A 20,942-nucleotide genomic window follows, 5' to 3' on the forward strand; every position below is an offset into this window, starting at 1 on the left:
TACGTCATGAATATCATGCCATTTCCTGATATGTTCCATAAATTCTACGGTCTTGTTAAGAGATCCCATATCTGACACTGCTTCTGGAGCAACAATAGGTAGTGTTTCTAAAGCTCCTGTAACGCATGTTGAAAATAAAAATTTAGCCCTTTGGACATTCATTTTTTCCAGGTTAGATGGAAAAACTACTTTCCTTGTTAAGCCACGAATAGGCTTCACTGTTTGCTGCCTTTGTATATTATATAATTTCTTAATATGGATGCTTGATATCATTTTTTTCTCATGGAAAAAAATCTTTCTGTAAAAACTGAGAACGAATGTTCTTTAGCACATGACTAGAGTCGAAACTCAGAAAGAGAAGACGATTTTGGTTATTTGGATGCTGAATTTCAGGCGAGATGGTCCCATTGCACAAGTCTTTCATCATATTTACATTAACTGTGCAGTTATCAGTAACCAACCGCAAAATTTGAAAACCTATGCTTTCCATTTCAGACAACACTTTCAAAGTTAATTTACGCAGTTGTGTACCCGTTAATTGGCGAGTGAAATAGAACGCCACAGGAATCCGAAAAGAAGTAGAGAGTCCTCGAAACAAAAAGCACAGAAGCCTGTTTGCAATCCTGTCGCTAAGGCCAGATTCTTCAAGTTCAGCCTCGGAGTATCCTAGAATTCTGTCAAGATTACGATCATAGTGTACTCTGGGCTTGATAGCCATTTCATCTATGATAAGGGATCCTAACTTATCTTCCACGCATGTCAAATTCATGACTTCGTAATGGAGCTTTTGTTTAATGAGGGATGTTATTCCTGTTTCTCCATTAGAAAAGCCAACATAATTCTTAAGTGTCTTTTGATGCGGAAGTCGTGAAAAAATGTCCTACATGATATCTCATGGCGTCTCTTGTGATAGCCCCAGGAAAATGCTTTTCCACGCTCTTTGCATATATAGCTAGAAATAGGTTTTTCCATGATGCACTTTATCTTCTGCTAACAGATTCTTCTCTAAATCTACTAGACACTTGTTACTCTCTACTTCGATGATGCGAACAGCTTAACGATTAACAGTAAACTAACACAAAAGCGTATAACCAAGGTGGCAACAGTAAGGTTTAAACCCGTGTAGATGGCAGCAGTGAGGTTAGCGATGTTCTTTTGTTTGAAATTCTGCCCCCACATGGTTAAAGGAGGCAGCTATTGTTTTGACAGGTGTCGAAAGAGCACGTGTTTTTAAAATTGTTTAAATTTTTCAATGCAAACATTGTAGAAGAGAGTTCAGGAACGCATACGACGCTCAACGTCACGTAGCCGCGTGTAATGTAGCTTCATCGAGAAGAAAATACAAAGAGCTCAACCGTAGTCAAGCGAACACTATTTTTTTAAAAAGTACACCTCTGCGAGAGCTTTTTAATTCTCCCTTGTTGTCTAGGCCTGCTACATGTTCTGCTACTAAGCATACATTTCGAGATAAGGAGAAGCAAGATCATGATTATGATAATAAGAATAACGATGGTGATAAAAAGTTATAAAGGAAAAGTAGAAGAGGAAAATGAAGATCTCAATATTTTATTGCATTAGAGTTTGATGATTTTACTTCATTTTCTGAGCCTGTTACACGTTCTGCCGCCGTGCAAACATCTCAAGAAGAGATGCAAGATGAAGTAGAAGAAAATTTCAACGCTTCATTGCTGTCGAAACAAGTTAAGTTTGTACCTGGAAACGCTACTGATGAAGCACGTACCGGTTTTACATCCAAACAAGTCCCTCCACACCAACTGTCTGTATATAGGCTCAAAGTTCACAACAAGCCTCTGTAACCGTATGTAGACGTAAGATACTGTAAAAACCCCAACGTACTCGCAAAACGTTCGCAACTGCTAAGAGCCTATCAAGATGTTGGTTACACAGAGTATAAAGCATATATTTTTGAAATAGAGGAAGAATTACGTCGTGTAGGTATTATTGAGTAATAGCTCTCTCTCGATAGTACAACAGCCTAAACACCTTCCTACATTCGCAGCGCTTACCCTCACCTAAGTCATCCTTCTGTAGTATATAATCGATCGAGTAGCTATATTGGTATAGATTATCTTCCAACATTCTCCCTTCCTTAGGGTGTTAACTCCGCCTCTAGATGTAGAGCCGGTCTCAAGCCCGGATAAAGAGAGGAGAGGCACCCTAGCCTATTAGCCCTTTATCGCTAGGAAGAGGGCGCGGTAAGGAGGAGGAAGAGTCCATTCGTCCTTTTGCCCTTTTCTAGTCTTGTAAACATTACAGTAGACCATAAAATAACTCTAGTGTTTAAATCTATATTCATAAAATGTTTCAATAAGAAAATTAGTGTTCTTAACACAAACATGTTGTAAGTGTTAGCATTCCGTCCTACAATGTCGTAGTTTATGAGGCTGGGGGTTCGATTCGTAGAAGTTACATAAATTCAAAACATCTGTCGACTTAAAAAGAGTGTCGCGTAAGTAGTCGTCCCTAAAATCAAGGTAAGTTAACAATATACATTTCCGATCCCTCTCACAGCTCATTTTATCTGCATAATAGTAGTAATTATTGATTTAAGAGGAAGTACACTTCTATTTCTCTCCCTTGTAAACAAAGTTTCAATCCTATGATTTTTATTGTGTTAAAACAGGGTTTGAATCCATAATTTTCCTCCTTAACACAATATGATGCAGGACAAAGATATCCCCTGCTATGTAGTAAAATCAATTTATCTGCACAGTAGTATGATTTTTTATTCTGTTACAGTAACTAAACAGTTTTTTTCTGTTGCAAGTGTTCGAATACCCCAAAATCCATCTCCTTAGAACAAAGCTATCGTCTGCTATGTAGTAATCAATTTATCTGCAGTGATTAAGAAAAATTATGTCGGATAGAGATATAAAACATTTGCAATTCTATGTGTGCGCGTTAATTGCATAGGAGTGCGATTGTATCAACAGAGAGATTAATCTTATGATGTTTTGCGTTATAAGTTTTTCTGTTTTGAACACTAATAGCCAACATGTTTTGTCTTGTTCTACAATCAATTCTAGTGTGTGCTAATTGTAACTTGTCTTGGCGAATAGAAACATACAGCACAGTAGCGATAAAAGTTTTCTGTTTAATATTCAACATGCTTTGTCTTGTCGGATAAAGACATACGGCATGTCAATTCTATATTTTTGCAATTGCATTCTGTAACTAGATTGAACCTGTTTTGTCTTGTCAGATACAGCATTTGCTTATCCTACAATATTTTTGCATGCTGAAAAAGGTATTGCTTTCTCCTTGCCGCCTCCTCCTCCTCCTATCGCTTCCTCCTCATTCGAAAAACTTACGAGACGAAGACAGCGCTACATAACGTAAGTATATTTGTTTGTCATGTAACATTCTGCAGGAAGGCATCTGTCTGTAGGAGAAGGGATTGAACAAACCTCAGTAACTGTAAGAAAGAGTACTTTTGCCCTTTTGCCACGAGAAGCCCTTTTGCGAGGAAGGGGTGCCCTTTTGCCATACAGATAAGGAAGAACCCTTTTGCCCTTTTGCCCGGAAGAGAAGCCCTTTTGCCCTTTTGCTAGGAGGAGGTAGTGCCCTTTTGCCAAACGGATAAGGAAGAGCCCTTTTGATAGGTAGAGAAGCCCTTTTGCCCTTACATATGAGTAGGTGTCCTTTTTGCCCATTTGCCCTTTTGCTAGGAAGAGGTGCCCTTTTGCTATACGGATGAGGAGGAGGGCGGCTGTGTCCCTTCGGAGGAGGAAGAGGCCATAAAAGCCTATGTATAGCTGCCATCTTGTGCAGTAGCCCCTGGGCTACCTTTTTCCATAAGAGCCTATGTATAGCCGCTATCTCGTGCACGCGCCCTTAAGCCGACTCCTAAGAGCTTATGTATAGCCGTCATCTTGCACAGTAACCTCTGACCCTGGTTCTAGGAGTTAGTCTTATAATAGCCTGTGTATAGCCGCCATCTTGCGCAAGCACTCTTAAGCCGTCTCATAAGAGCAGCCGCCATCTTGCGCAGTAGTCTCTAAGCTAGCTTTCTCCATATAAGCTTATGTATAGCCGCCATCTTGTGCAATCGCCCAAGGCCGGCATCTTTCTCCATAAGAGCATATGTATAGCCGCCATCTTGTGGAGTCACCCATGGCCGGTATCTTTCTCCATAAGAGCCTATGTATAGCCGCCATCTTGCGCAATCGCCCATAGCCATCTGATGAGAGCAGCCGCCATCTTGTGCAATCGCCTTTGGCCGGCATCTTTCTGCATAAGAGCCTATGTATAGCCGCCATCTTGCGCAATCGCTCATGGCCGGCATCTTTCTCCATAACCTCCTCAGTCCGTATGTAGCATATACTCTACATGCTATTTTTTATTTGCAATAATACAAAACAACATAAGGAAAAGATAAATAATGGGATTGAAGAGGATGAAAGCACATGTATAGCCGCCATCTTGCACAATCACCCATAGCCGGCATCTTTCTCTATAACAGCCCATGTATAGCCACCATCTTGTGCAAGCACCCCTAGGTCGTCTCATAAGAGCAGCCGCCATCTTGCGCAATCGCCCATGGCCATCTCATGAGAAGCTCTGTATGGCCGCCATCTTGCGGAAGCGCCCCTAAGCCGTCTCATAAAGAGCTGTGTATAGCCGCCATCTTGTGCAATTGCCGTCGTGAAGGGCATCTTGCTGTAAAACTAAGTTTACCCCTTCAAGATGGCGGATGTGAGGTTAGACTCGCTCGCGTCGGGAAGGGCAACTAGCCGTTAAAGTGAGGTTACGCCCCTTAAGATGGCGACTGTGAGGTTAGGCTTGTTCTCTTATGCAAAAATCTGCAAATTGGCTTAGCCCTTCTACTATACCAGGGATCAATGACCTCGGGGTCAGAACCCGCCTAGGTACACTACTAGGGGTCAATGACTTCGGGTGCTGACGCAGCAAAAAAAGTGCTGACGCCATGGTCTTGGGAATGTTATTGCCCTACTTCTGAAACAGAAGCATTTCTTTAGAACACTCAATGAAAACATCCTTCTGAAGACAGGTAAACAGATGGAACTAATAAAAGTACTTGAAAAATATCAGATAAAACTACTAGCTGTCCAGAAAACAAGGTACATATCAAGTTAAGTAATTCGAGAAAACCAAGAACACGATGGTAATACATGGTACAGCCTTCTTTGTTCACTACTCAGTAGTAGACTCCATTGTGGATTTCAGGTCTCCATCTCCAAAACTGTCTATATGGACAGTGGCAACAAGTTGTATACTGTGTTCAATGCCCATGCCCCAGTTAATGACGACAACAAAAAGAATCCCAGAAAGAACACGAGTTCTGGTCTCAACTTGAAGAAGAAATATTCAGAACTCCAGACAGGCACATCAAGATTCTAATGTGGGACTTCAATGCTCGGCTAGGGAAAGAAAAGAAATACAGAAAGGTGATAGGTAAATACCCAGCTCACCATAGGACTAAAGAGAACTGTGAAAGGTTAACAGACATCTGTGAATCTTTCAACATGAAAATAATATCCACACAGTTCAAGAGGAATCTTTCAGCATGAAAATAATGTTCACACAGTTCAAGAGGACCCCTAAGCTGATGAAGACATGGCAGTCATCAAACCTTCTGCTAGGAGAGTTCCAAATTGACCATTTTGCAACCAGTAACCCCAGAGAAATAATGAATGTTAAAGTACAACGAGGAGCAAACTTCAGTTCAGACACGTATCTGATAAGGATAAAAATTAAATTCATTCCTAACAACACCAAGAAGAAAACTTTCAGGATACAAAAGTATAAAATTGAAGAACTGAAAATAAATCAAGATATTATAGAAAACTACCAGAAAGAACTGGATGTACTGAATACATATAAATGGTATGAAATGAATCGAAACATCCAAGAAGCTGCAAAACATACAATATTTCTCGTTAAAAGAAGAAATCATCCATGCTGGAATGATGAGTGTGAAGCTGCTCTAAAGAACATTCTGAAGCATGGAATATATGGAACTCCACTAAAGAGGACTTTGATGGGTTCAAAACTCGAAGAAAACTGATGGCCAAAGTTTTCAGAAACGACAAATGAAAACTTGAAAGAGACCAATTAGGAGATATTGAAGAGAACGTCAATACAAGAAACTTCTATAAGACCTCCAAATCAAAACTTAGAAAATATTCTCCACCCACTCTCTGCTTCAATAACGATTCCAAAAATTGATTCTGAACAGCAAACAAAAATGTGAACATCTGGCCCAATCCAAACTATTTGACTCGGTCCCACCAGACAAAGATTAAATAAAAGAAATCATTAAGAACCTCAGAAACAACAAAATATCTGAAGATTCAATCGTGGCGCAACTTCTAAAATAATCAGGGGACAAAGTATCAGAACAGTTACTGAGAATCTTCCAAAAGATTTTGGAAATGGAAAAGATACCAGATGAATGGAAGGATGGTATCATTCACCCATTTCATTAAAAAAAGGAGACAAAACTAATGTTAACAACTATAGAGGCATATCACTCCTGTCAGTTGCAAACAAGATATTGTCCAAAGCACTCCAGAATAGAATAGAGAATCACATAGATCAAGAGTTGGGGGAATACCAAGTAGGATTCAGGAAAGGTCGGTCCTGTGCGGAGCAAATATTTGCCTTTAAGACTTTAATCAAAAGTAAAACTTCAGCAGCAGACAAGAAGGTAATTATAACATTTGTAGATTTCAAAAAGGCATATGACTATGTCGACAGGGACACATGCTGAAGGCTTGGAATTGATAGCAACACAAATAATATAATACAACAGACATTAACAAACACCCGATCACAAGTAAAATTCCTTGGAGAGCTATCGGAACCGTTTGAAATCAAGACAGGTGTGAGACAAGGAGATGGCTTCTCCCCATTCATTTTCAACTCCATCTTGGAGAAGTTGATAACAGAATGGCGAAAAGAAAGGAGTCAGCAAAATATCCCGAATGGAATCAAGATAGGACACAAAAAGGCTGGACTTAAATTTGAATGTTTTGCATTTGCAGATGACTTAGTGTTTTACACTGAAAATCTAGAGACTGTCACTACACAGATAGAGATTCTGCAAGAAACAGCAGAAAAGGTAGGACTACAAATATCCTTTGAAAAAAACTAAGTACATGAACATAGATCCCAAAGAACCAACATGGACAATGAAGAACAAGTATGGAGATGAGAGTCCACAAATTCAAGCATCTAGGGGAGATTCTGATTCCTAACAACAACAACAAGAAGCCAGCTATCGAAAAAAGAGCAAAGTATATGGAGATTGCATTCAGACTATGCCAGGAAACTTATAAATCCAAATCCCTCTCCTATCAAGCCAAACTCAAACACTATAATACCATGGTGAAACCTGAATGCCTCTATGCAGTAGAGACAATTGCCAGAACGGCGATTACCGAAACAGAAAATAAAGAGCGTAAATATCTGAGGATAATTCTGGGATCCAAGAAAGCAAAAGGAAATGAGTTTACCTTTTGTTTCAGATCAAATCAAGAGCTGTATGAAAAATGCGATAACATTTCAACCTTGATAAGGAAAAGGCGACTGACTCTCCATGGACACCTGATAAGAATGGGACCAGAACACCTAGTAAATATGATCCTCCTCTTCCAGAAAAGAAGAAAGACCCAAGTACCATGGCTGAAAGAAGATCATCAGGATCTTAAAAAATGTGGCATTGAGGAAGGAGATATCACAAACAGAACAGTGTTCAGAAGGAAAATTGCGTAGGAGACGGATCTGTTCGTAGTAGGGCTCTCTAAAGACTAGGTATGCTCGCCCACCAATATGGTTCATTCCTGCAGTTGACCGCTTCAGCCTTCTATATCCCTCTTTTTTTTACTGTCCTCCACGCTAGAAAATTATGCTAAACTAACATACTGTAAAAATACTCATTCTCAGTATTACTCAAACGGTTACTCAACATAAATATTAGGATATTTCGTACATTGTTGTGTAATTTTTACTCGAGATAGTGATTGTAAAAGCAAGGTCGTTGATAATTTGTCTTTTAACAAACAAAAAAACAAACTAGGCATGTACTCTCACTGGAGAAATGTTAGAAAAAAATAGCTTACTAATGCTACGGTTTTTTATTATTATTATCACATTATTAATAAGTAGAATAAGTTGTTCGTAAGTTATGTGCTGCGGTACCTTAAAATGAAATGAGGGACACCGTGGATTGATATAGGCTACAGTAATTCTTAAATCGTGGAATTTGACGTGGTAATCGGTCAGTGTTGAAGATATATATATGTTGTGATAGAAGATTTTGATACCATAGGATCTCAGTCGGTATTTCACACTTGCGTGAAATTGATTCCGCGCTACTTTCAATGTTGTTGACATAATAAGAAAAACATTCTTCGAACAAAAATAACGCTGAAATGTGATGTATGAAAACGAACACACCCAAGTAACTGGGATTCTTTAAGTTTATTTCTTTCTTTTAAAATTTAGTCCCTTTTCTTATTTACCATTGTTTAAAAGAAGACATTCTACATCCAAAATAAACTTAATTTTTGGTGTGTGTTATGTATCTCATCAGCTTATGCAGTTGTAATGAACAGAGGATTTTAGTTTATTCAACCGAACATTCATGAAACAAATGTTATGTTAGTATAAATTACATTCAGGAAGAAAATATGAATAGAGTAACTGCTTCTATAGCTGAATCTTCTCTCTCAATCTGAAGTATTGCACTGATAATCAGTTACCAGTGACTTGTAAGGGGAGTGATCTACCAGCTGTGGAGAATATTGAAAATTTTTGACTTTGGCAAAGTTAACAGTAGTTTTTTTTTACAGAGATTCCTCTGGTTTGATGAGAAGTATGATTTCTCAATACGACACACCTTATTAAACTTCAAAGGGTTGCAGCATTGGTTAACTTGCACAGGCAGCATATATATAAAAAAAGGATATTTAAATAATATTTTACAAATTTACTGTCTCCTTTTATTACAGTATTTACAAAACAATAACATTCCATTCTTTGTTTACATTTCTTCTCTTTTCTGAAGCAGTCCCATACATTTTTCAACATTTCCGTACATTCTTGTTAAAGTCCACAGCAGCATAGGATGGAATTTTGAAGAAGTGTCTACCAATTTTTTCTTTTAAATTACAGCACGTTGGAGAACATATACTGATACATTTATCATTAAATTTTTTTTCCATTACAAGACTTGCAGCATTTTGCATTGTACAGGGTTATTCACCAAATATGTTACTCGGAAATAACTTCTAAACCATTAAAGATATCGGCATTCTGTTTTCATATTCGTAAACGGTACTTGGGGTCTTATAAAAAAATGTGCTACTTAGTCTTATGAGGTGATTAATAACTGATATATTGATACTAACTCCATATTTTAAAATAAAACAGCACAAATTCATACATCTGGCCTGAAAGTTCAAATGCGTACAAGTTCAAATATGTAATTATTTTCAAAATCGGACAACTACTTTTTGAGATATAAATAAAAACGGCATGCATGGTTTTGTATGCCGCGTAAAGTCGGGCAAGGACATATTGAAGCGCAAGCAATTTCCTGGGAGTGAGTTCAGCCACAGAACAGATACCAGGCATGTACTGTAAACATAATGTGATGTACCGTAACATACTTCACTGACATGGGTGTTATTGTAACTGTCTACAGTAATTCACTATGTTTCTCATCCTTATTTCAACTCTAAGGATACTTTCAAAGTTTCCATCACAATTTTACAGCGCTCATTATTTGGCTTTATAAATCCTCTCAAGATTTAAGACATTTTTTTCGATCGTTGAAATGCTGATATTGAATAAGATCATAGTGGAACTTTCCTCTCCTCCTTCTGTGGTTTTTTACGGGTTTTTACTTGATTGTACTTCCGATCGATTGAAGATTATTCTTCCATCTTCTCATTTCTACATATTTGGAATGATGATGCTTGGATCGCGGTAGTTTATTTCCAGCTTCTTGTAGAGCAATAACAAATCCAATATACACATTATTCGGAACCTTTACCTTTGGTGGCGGGACGTAGTGTTTACAGTGCACTATGTCTTCTGGTATAGGCTGGGATTGCCAGAGATGGTTTCACTCAGAGTACTATGATAAAGTTTCCAGTCAATAGTATGGGTGCGTAGCGAGATAGCATCAGTGTCTTGCTTAGAGGAGGCATCTAGAGTTAATAGAACTAGCTTATGGTCTGAGTCAAGGCAGTCTTGTGCAGTAAGACAGGGGAACCAGTTTAAGTTACAAAATAGGGCTATGTCTAGGCCAGTGGCGGTTTCTGGTATAGCACAATGGAGCAATGAACCTCCAGTTTATATCAAATTATACTCAACTACGTAATTTTGATAACTCCCTTGTCAATCTCGAAGCTCTTGCTAAGTCCCTCTATCCGTAATATACTCATTCTGGCTTTCAGTTCATGCGAGCTGTGCGAGGTCTGTGGCTGGATACTCGTCTGGAATGAACCCCCTTGCAAAGGCAATATCTCCGTCTGTACATAGGCGAAGGGAGAGGCGAGGTGTGGGGGGATGTCAGCCAGCACTAAGGCAAGACCAGGATATCACATAAACGTATATCTGTGCTTTACGCATGCACAATATGCCACTCTCTCAAGACTCTCGCAAGTCGTGTTGTTGGGGTATGTGCCTGCCATCTGTTGCCCTTATGGGGATTTAACTAGGCAACAGAGAATAGTGCATGTAACTAGTGCTAGTGTTGAACATCATTACTACCAAAAGTCACATTAAATTGTCAAATTCCAATTGATATCTTGTCCCAAATATATCATTTTTTACTAAACGTCTATTCATTTGCCTTCTTTGGAATAATTACCTTTGGGAGAGAAACTTAACTTAAAAATCATTGAGGCAAAGAATAGCGGCAAGGTAATACCAATGAATAATTTTAAATACAGTTATTACTATTCCCATGATGACATCGGAAGCAGAAAGGTGCTTCTCTACCCTGAAGAGAATAAAGACTTTCTAGCGCAGCACAATGACCAAGGATAGACTTATTGCTCTTGCTATGTTGTCAATTGAAAGGAACTTCGTTCGAGACTCTGTGGATTTCAATGAAGCAGTTATCTCTTATTTTGCATGTGGTAAATTTCAGCATGTAGGCCTACCGTATTTTCTGCTTCTCTCGTATTTGATCACATTTCTAAAACTTATGTCATCTTATTTTATGAGGTTATGGCACACGATGGAAGAGGTGCTGGGGAAGAGGGGGAGAGGAGAGGTTGGTGGGGGGGGGGGGGGCAACTTTTTCTTCTTTTGAATCCCCAGTGATGAAAGTCACGCGCCGCCACTGGTCTAGGCAATCAGGAAGTACATTTGGGTCGTAGGAGAAGTAAGTAGGCTTGTCAGTGGGATGTACTAGGTACATTGTTTTTTATCACAATACTTGGCCAGAACACAAACTTATGTGGTAGTTAAGTGGTTCTTTTATCTGATGTTCTTGCAGTTTAAATCTCCTGCGAGTATTACTCTTGGTCTGATTCTTAATGTAGAGTTAAAAACATCTGTATTAAGCTGAACATTAGATGGTAATTAGCATGATGCAACAGCTAGGGGTCCTCTACTGGTCTCTACTTCTATTATTGTGGCTTCGAGGGATATGAGGTCTCCAGGTGTCCGTATGCGAGTGTGGTGTGTAGTGTGTTTTAAATGAAAATGCATGTACCTCCAATGGTGTGATCACCAGGGCGGTCGTTTTGTTACATGTGGTTATGTAGGTGTATATGTAGGCTGGATTCTAGTCGAGTTTCCCCCACAAGGATGATGTATTCGTGGTGTGTTCAGGTTCGCTCAGTGAGTTCATCTGTTTTGTGGAGTAGAGAGTTGCCATTCCAGTAGGAGATTCTTAAATGTTGCGAGTATGTGTATCACCGGGCCATTCAAGGACTACACTAAAGATTATTTCCATTATTTTTTATTTCAAAGTAGCAGAGCAAAGACGACAGAGCAAGAGAAATTACTGAGGTTGATGGTTGGGGTCGTATGGGGTTTATAGGTATGGGAGGTTCTCATGTGAGAGGTTGGGAAGCTGAGAGGAAGAGGAAGTGGGGAGTTCAGGATTTGACCTCATTGCATGGGTGAATGAGGAATTCAAGCCAACTTGCGCCAACTTCAGAATACTAGAGAGGAGAAATCAACTCTCCTTCTCTAGGAAGGTCCTGTTTCAGGTCCTAGGACCACAGCTTTGCACTAAACTGAATATCTACTCTATCTGTCAGGCTGTGGGGTGATCACACAGTGATTTAGAGTGTGCCACCCAAGAACAGTGTAGGGAAGACCAAGTAACTAGACACATTTATAATGCTGTTTAAAAGAGTCACTTACCCTGCAGAGTTGGTAGAATGTGGCTAGCTGGCTGATGTCTCTCAGTATATATATATATGTGTGTGTGTGTGTGTGTGTGCGCGTGTGCGTGTGCGTGCGTGTGCGTGTGTGTGTGTGTGTGTGTGTGTGTGTACTACCGCTAGTTCCTCTTTTTATACAGGCCAGTGGGAGATTCTTGTTGTTTTCATTTTTGTGTTATTCTGGGCACCTGCAGCATTGTTAAGTAGCTTGCAGCTTCTTCTAGGATCTTCCCTATCATGAGCCTCAACATTTGTTGGTGCTATTGTTTTACTCACATTACATGTGTCTACAGAAAAAAACCTTTTTGTCTGCTACCGAGAACAGTTTAAAGAGTGATTAGAGTTTTATACTGAAATTGATGTGCTGATTCTAGACCTGTAATCAGATTTATCATAGCATGTCAGATTTTTTGAGTTATGTGACTGTAACCTTAATTCTAAATCTTACTATTCAATACATACCTGTACTGAGATAAAAGTTGGCGCTAGTTCAAAAATGAATTGCAACTTGTTATATGATTTTAAATATATTTACTGTATAAGAAGATATCCACTGACAATATGTAGTATGCACTAAAAACTCTGTTAAAAGTGCTTGATCACTGTAGGAACCAGCAGAAATAACCCATCATGCTCAGATTGTATTGACCCTGGTACCTGGATCCAGCATTGATACTTCCTGCTGTAACCTCTCACCATACTAGTCACCTGCAATGTTGAGATTTGATGGGAAAAAGTTGAGGTGTGAATGAAGAAAGTGCATTTCTAAAGACACGCAACAACCTAGATCCTGAATGTTCTAAGCATGTTATATGGTGTATTAGCTCAGCATAATTATCAGCTTGATAATTTCCTAAAAGCCTAATTGACACTAGTACAAATGTGTCTCACATCAACTGATGGATCTCTGGCCCAATGAAAATTCCTACCTTCAATTTTGAATCACTTTTCAATCTCCCAAACTTCTCCTTTTAGATACTTAAATATATCCTTCCGGGAGATTATAATGATGCCATTTATTGCCCCTTTGCTTTGCTTAAAGCAGCCTGTATCAATCCCTCAGCGTCCTTCCCCCGGTTCCTTTTAGAATTTGCTTTACGTTGCACCAACACAGATAGGTCTTATGGTAATTATGGGATAGGAAAGGGCTAAGGATGGGAAGGAATCAACAGTGGCCTTAACTATGGTACAGCCCCAGAATTTTCCTGGTATAGATATGGGAAACCATGGAAAACCATCTTCAGGGCTGCTGACAGTGCAAGCTCACAGCTGTGTGACCCTAACTGCATGGCCAACTCGCTTAGTCCATCTTCAGGTAAAGACAATCAGAGCCTGTACAACGTTTTTCATGAGCCAAGTTTAAAACAAAGGGGTGAAAGAAATATTTTCTTTGCATCAATGAGAATCCTGTGTTTCATATTGTTTTTCCCTCTGATACAGGAAACAAAATATAACCTGTTAGCTTTTTACTCTGTCAAGCACCAATATCATTTATATTAAATGAGTCAACACTGAAAAAGAATATCTTAATTCTAAACAAGAAAATTTAAAAGTATATAATAAAAATAACTTCATGGTAGTTGCCAACTTTCTGTGAGGAGAAAACACTAGAAGAAGGAGTTACTTGCATGACCATATCTTCAAATTTAAGTTCTATCTCTTCATAAAAGTGAGTTTACAGTTGTGAAGTATTAAATATATTGATTTCTTTTTATCCCTTTTCACACTTTTCATTTCCATCTTTATCTCTATTCTATTCTTCTCCTTGTCAGTCTTTGTTTCACTATAAATAATATAATTTCTTCTACCATATTTCTTCCCCATTGTCCTTCATTTATCTGATTACCTTGTTGTCTATGTTCCAACGCACATTTGTATAGAACAGGAAACGTCTTAATAGGAGCTAAGATGGCGTCATCACTTCCCACTCGGAAGGTTAGCACACTGTGAGCCATCTGGTGATTAACAAGAGTACCTCTCACAACAGACCAACAGTAATGGTTTTTGTTTTCTTCTGAAGATGTAAAGCAAAATCTCTGAAAAACAAAATTTCTCCTTATTTTCTTGACACGGCAAAAGACCAAAAGCTACATTATCATGTCTATTAAATATATTTTTTCATAATATTTAGAGAGAGTGTGTTAAGCCATTTGTATAGTCACAATTAAAGTTCTTCATTTGCTGTGATCTGCATATCTTGCAATTTTTAGCTTGTAAGCATTTCAATAGTCACAAAGCTAGAAAATGCTACCAAATTCTTCATTGAATTTACACTGTAAGAAACAATGTAAATGAAGTGGCATGTTTCCTTTCCACAGGGCCTGGATTTATCTTCAGTGGTGGTGGATAGGCAGTTCCTCTCCACAGTTCATAAATAGTTATGGAGTGTCATGAAATGAAACAGTCGTCCGACCCAAGATCAAATGCAAATGTGCTGTCTATCATCTTTATTACGTAAGTTTTGTATCTGAACCATACATATCACACTATTGCATGTTCATGTGAATAATTGTGCAGTACACACTTACTCTTTCTGTCTGTATGTCTGTTTGTCTGTCTGTCTCTCTGTTTGTCTCTTTCTCTTTCACTTAATATTTATACACTGATGACTTACAAATGAAAAGGCAGTGATTTCTTCTGTGAAACACAACTGCTGCATTAGCACAATCAAGTTATCATGGTAGCACTTTATCTAATGCCATCAATGTACCAGCTTTAAAACAGACTCCTCCCAGATTTCTACATTGGCTTAACTACTTACATATTAGCCGAACGAACATATGGCTACTACAGTAGGCCTACTTGCAACAACTATAATGGTAATATGGATCATTCTGCCCACTTTCACACCAGCCTCTATGAAACCACAGTTTGATTATTGTTCAATCAATCACCATTGATATGCATTTAGGGCAGTCACCCAGGTGGTAGATTCCCTATCTGCTGTTTACCTAGTCTTTTTTTAAATAATTGCAAAAATATTGTAAGTTTATTGAACATCTCCCTTGGTAAATTATTCCAGTCCCTAACTCCTCTTCCTATAGACACATATTTGCCCCAAATTTTCCTCTTGAATTCCAACTTTATCTTCATATTGCGATTTTTCCTACCTTTAAAATCACCACTCGAACTTATTTATCAACTAATGTCATTGCACGCCATCTCTCCACTGACAGCTTGGAATGAACCACTTAGTTGAGCAGCTTGTCCTGTTTATCCCAAGTCTTCCCAGCTCGAATTTTGCAACATGTTTGAACCACTACTCTTTTGTCGGAAATCACCCAGAACAAACTGAGCTGCTTTCCTTTGGATTTTTTCCAGTTCTCAAATCAATTAATCCTGCTGAGGGTCCCATACACTGGATAAGAGGTTGAAGTCCTTCAACATTTAACCCCATCTTCCCAGCCTATATTTCTTAAAGATTCTGAAATTGGACATCAACTGGTGTTCAGATCTGTGGTAACATCTGCCTTAACACAAAATAACTTCTCACTTTTTACACTCTTTTATCTCACTTCCATTACCTCGCAGCAGTGTCTACCTTTCAACAATTATTGGTCACCACCATTCTGATTTCTGTTCTCCAATGATGAAGGCTGCAAACAAAACTTTGTATCCTTGTATTTATTTAATGTGTACACCTATTCTCTCCATGCATGCTTACTTGCTACTCTCCATTTGTTACTTGCATGTATTATTTCTATTTAGGATAACATAATGAATAACATTTTAAAAGCAACAAATAAAGTACCATACCACCTCTTTGTAGCTACATAATATTTCATTCTCTGTTGTTGTTTGTCTAACCCTTGTCCCGTTTCCCTACGGGGTCGGGTATGAGGTGAGATGAATTTGTCGTGGCGGTTTTTATGACCGGATGCCCTTCCTGACGTCAACCTCATCAGAGGAGTTTAGGATAACATAATGAATAACATTTTAAAAGCAACAAATAAAGTACCATACCACCTCTTTGTAGCTACATAATATTTCATTCTCTATTTTATAAAAAAATATCCCATGGCACTACAGCCCAGATGGCCCTTGGACTACTCAGAGACTGCTGCCCAGCCCCAAGACCTACAGATTACGAGGTGATGCATGGTCAGTGAAACAAATTCTCTCAATCATTATTCTTGTATTTCTAGACCCTCAACGTTATCTGACTGTCACATAGCTCCTCGATTGTTCTCACATATACTGAGCGGGCCTCGAACCATCCCTAGGAATCAGATAAAAATTCCTGACCTGGGTGGGAATTGAACCCAGGTCTTTGAATAAGAAGCAATCACACTACTCCAAGCACTTGCTAAATTGTCTAGAAGAAGAAATCAGCCATTTCCTTTCAATAGTTTTCTTTCTTAATCAGTTTACCCTCCAGTGTTTGTTTTTCCTTCAGACTCAGCAAGGGATCCCACCTCCACCGCCTCACGGGGAGTGTCCTGGAGCGTGAGCCTTTGGGTTGGAGGATAAAACTGGGTAGGAGGACCAGTACCTTGGCCAGGCGGCCTCACCTGGTATGCTGAACAGGGGCCTTGTGGGGGATGGAAAGATTCAAAGAGATAGGTGAGGAAGAGGAAACGAAGCAGCTGTGGCTTTAAGTTATGTACCATCCTGGCATTTGCCTGGAGGAGAAGTAACGAAACCACAGAAAATCACTTCGAGGATGGCTGAGGTGGGAATCGAACCCCCATCTACTCATTTGACATCCCGAGGCTGAGTGGACTTCGTTGCAGCCCTCGTACCACTTTTCAAATTTTGTGGTAGTAGAGCCACGAGTCGAACCAGGGCCTCCAGGGGTGGCGGCTAATCACACTAACCACTACACCAAAGAGGCAGACTGATAATTTTTGTGCATGCTAATACACTAATTTTCTATATTATCTTGAAACTCTTAGACCCACAAGATAATGTGGGTTGGTTTTAAAAATGTCTGGCTCAATGATGAATTGCTTTTGCCACGTCTACCCATATTGCAATGATTGTATGGGTCTTGGAATGTATTTCTATTGTTTCTTCTTGTGTGGTTGGCCAATAGGTGCCAGATCTAGAATTTGTCGATGCATAAGTAGAACCTAAACTCGCTGCATCAAGTATGATGTCTGCCTTCACCTATCCAAGAAAACAACTGTTTTAAAATGTTCCATGTATTGTTGAAAAAGACTTGATAGATATAAATTAAACTGAACATCTGACAATATTTTTCTTATAAATTGCTCCAGTTATGAAAAAATTTGTCAGCAGTTTAACTTATCCTTCCCAAGAAAATGGATATGAACCATTTAAAATGTTTTACTTTCATGATTCCTTTGTGTTAATAATAGGAAAACATGTTCACAAACAGTAAATACCTGACCAGGGTGGTTGTGCTAGTACCTTTTGGAACACGTATGGCAGAAAGACTTTAAAATAATTTTATACTCTTTACCAGACCATGTACCTGTCCCAAATGTGCATTTTTAAAGAACAAGTATTTAATAAGTTTTTTGGTGGGAAAGTTATAGTTGGTTAGTGACCACTCTATATAAGAGTGGTAACTTAGTAGTGGCTACATTTCTAGAAAACAGAACTCAGAGAATTATAGTAGGTGAAGCATAATCTGATCTAGCCGCATGGTGTAAGGGCAGTGTGCTTGCCTCTTACCCAGAGGTCCTGGGTTTGATTACTGGCCAGGACAGAGATTTTTACCTGGATCCGAGGGTCAATTCAAGGTCCACTCAGCCTACGTGATTACAACTGAGGAGTTATCTGATTGTGTGATTGTGAGATAGCAGCCTTGATATAGAAAACAAAAAGAATAATGGCTGAGATCAATCATCATGCCGACCACATGACATCACGTAATTTACAGGCCTTCAGGCTCAGCAGCAGTCGCTTGGTAGGCCAAGGTCCTTCAGAGCTGTTGTATCATCTGATCCTGTAATCATTAAAAGGGGAATTTCTCAAGGTTCCAGTATTTACAGAGGAGGCAGCATGCAGCAAACAAAAGAAGAAAGGTCCTATAAACATTGGCCACAAACCCAATATCTACAGAATTATGGTCTGCTATCTCTACTACCAATGTTTACCACATCTTTGTGATCTACTCTTCACAACATTTGCTCGATGCGACCGCCATTCATTGCAGTGCAGCCTTCCACTCTGCAGAAATTACAGTACTGCAGTGTCACAACGAAACATGTGCCATTTGATCACTACCGAATACCTGTTGGAACTAACCTACCTGACTGTGAGAGCAATGCGGTCTGTAGTACGCAGTGGAATAGTGTACATTGACTTGTGTGTTTTGTTATAGCTTGATACAGTACAAATGCTCACACACGATATACTGCATCATTTGTCTACGTAAAATGGTTTTGCATTTGTTTCATGACAAAGTGCTCGGAGCGCAAGATATGCCCCTCAGTCACAAATGTATGGTTGGGACTTCCCAACTGATCAATACTTTTTATTATATATTTATATTGATTAGATGGTAAGTCCTAACCATACAGTTGTGACTGTTGAACTATCAGTACGGACATGAAAATAATACTGATTTAAGATTCAAAGGCCTCGGAATTTTCAAAGCAACCTGGGAAGTACATATGGAACAAACAAGTGCATGCAATGCTTTTTGCCGAGCCAGCAATAGCTACGTTTTAAAGATACATGATCTGCCATCCAAAATGACGCATTGTTTACAGGCTCTCAACATCACAGATATTAACTTGATGTGTAGTTCATCCCGATTAGACAGATGGCACCTCATGTAATAAGGATTGCCGAAGCATTTCTTTTTAACTTATCTTTGATTCGTTTGGTCTCTGATCTGGGGACAATAATGATTTGGGTTAAAAGGATGGAGGCACTGGGCTATGCGATGATTCCAATCTCTTTCAAATGGTATTTTAAAATCATTCATAATTTACCCAGTATGACTCTCTGTTTTGAGTCATTGTATTTGATTACTTAGAATCTATGGATTCTATTCCTTCATGCTTCAGGTTTTTATCTTATTTTCCTTTCCTTGGCTTGCCATAGTTATGCTGGTTTAGTGTGCTGAGAGATCCCTGCTCTGCATATTATTCTTTTATTTATTTGCTGCAAACTTATTTCAGTGTACTTCCTTTTCTCTATGTCTTCTTGTTATGTATTCATTCCTATGAAGGGGCGGAAGGTAATACTGATCCATTCAATCCGTGTGTGTGTGATGAGTTTGTTTGTGTTTTCTGATTGGAGACCTTTTATATTCTTTTTGGCTTCGACGTCTGGCTTGAGCTTATGTTCTGTAATATGTTTTAATGCTGATGCTGTACGATCCATGTTCTTCATCTTTATGTGCAATATGAATATGTCATGTCATGTAGCGTGTGTGTTGTTATTTGGCTATGGTGTTGACTGGGTGAGCCTGACCTATATTGCGGCGACCCAGATATATGATCAGTGCTCTCAGATCTAGCTCATAAGCCATCGACTGACTCTTGTTATGCTGTTATTGTTCTTATCATAACGTGTCTTGTTACTGTATTATTTATTCTACTTTGCATATTTGGTCTGTGTGTGTGTGTGTGTGTGTGTGTGTGTGTGTGCATTGTGTGATTATTGGATCTGTGTTATTTTTCAGTGCCTTATGGATGTTGCTTTTATCATTATTATTATAATTTTATCTTACAATTGTTCGCGGCTTGCTCAGCCAATTTATTTGCCTAATTTGGGGTCTTACTCTCAATTCTACTTGTTTTGTTTGACTCATGGTTATTTGCTTCCATAACTATGGCAACTCCTTTTAACCTTCTTGTGTTCCATATTTGTTCTTTTTTCTGCCAGCATTGCTTCAGTGGTGTTTTGATTTCTGGGGGATAGTCTCTTTGGAGATTGTTGGGAGTCATATTCCTTTTGAAATAATTGATTTAAGCCTTGTCTTATCTGAGGAGCTGTAATAATATTATTTTTCTTGTGTGAAAGCTGCTACTTTTACCTCTTATTAACATCTTGCTCTTGTGAAAGAAATGCTTTACATTGAATTTTAATTAACTGTCTGGAAATAATCAAATATAACTGTGTCACTTTTCATGATACCTCTGTTGTGTAAAATTTCATGAGATTGAGTTTAACGAGTCAAACGACTCAATTGTGATTAAGATACCCTCACGGACTACGTATGTATCTGTCTCCTTGTATCTCCCCATTTTGTTTGTTTTGTACCCACATTTTAATTAATTTGCCAATCTAATGTTAATAAACCTTATTCAGCTTTAATTGATCTCTGCTTTGGGTACATGCCTTTTATACTTTATTTCTGTAGTCTGAGAGGCTCAGATTCAGCTCCTGGCAATTTCTAGCTAGTTTCGACTGGTCCACAGTAATAGGGCTTCAATATTTTTCCAACCATCCGATTCGAGCACCATGTCGGCCAGTCTACTGAAGTCCACCTTGTAAATCAGAACATTTACGCGCCCACCATACCATTCTACAAAATTAAATACTAGCTGAATGAAGTAGAGATTATCAGCCTAATGGTTGGTGCTCGTGGCACAATACCTGCCTTGTTCATAGAATTCTGGAAGA

The 20,942-nt window shown here is 38.8% G+C and overlaps 1 protein-coding gene across 1 annotated transcript in view; it reads left to right on the forward strand.

The window, feature by feature from the left end:
* Positions 1 to 20,942, forward strand: part of LOC136866830 (ATP-binding cassette sub-family C member 4-like) — a 291,743-nt gene that overhangs the window by 16,894 nt on the left and 253,907 nt on the right. The window contains exon 2 of the mRNA XM_068226857.1: positions 3,224 to 3,356. Within this exon, the coding sequence (XP_068082958.1) occupies positions 3,224 to 3,356 (133 nt within the window). The remainder of the gene's footprint in view (positions 1 to 3,223; positions 3,357 to 20,942) is intronic.

The sequence above is a fragment of the Anabrus simplex genome, chromosome 3 (assembly GCF_040414725.1).
Source record: "Anabrus simplex isolate iqAnaSimp1 chromosome 3, ASM4041472v1, whole genome shotgun sequence".
In the NCBI taxonomy this organism is placed as follows: domain Eukaryota; kingdom Metazoa; phylum Arthropoda; class Insecta; order Orthoptera; family Tettigoniidae; genus Anabrus; species Anabrus simplex.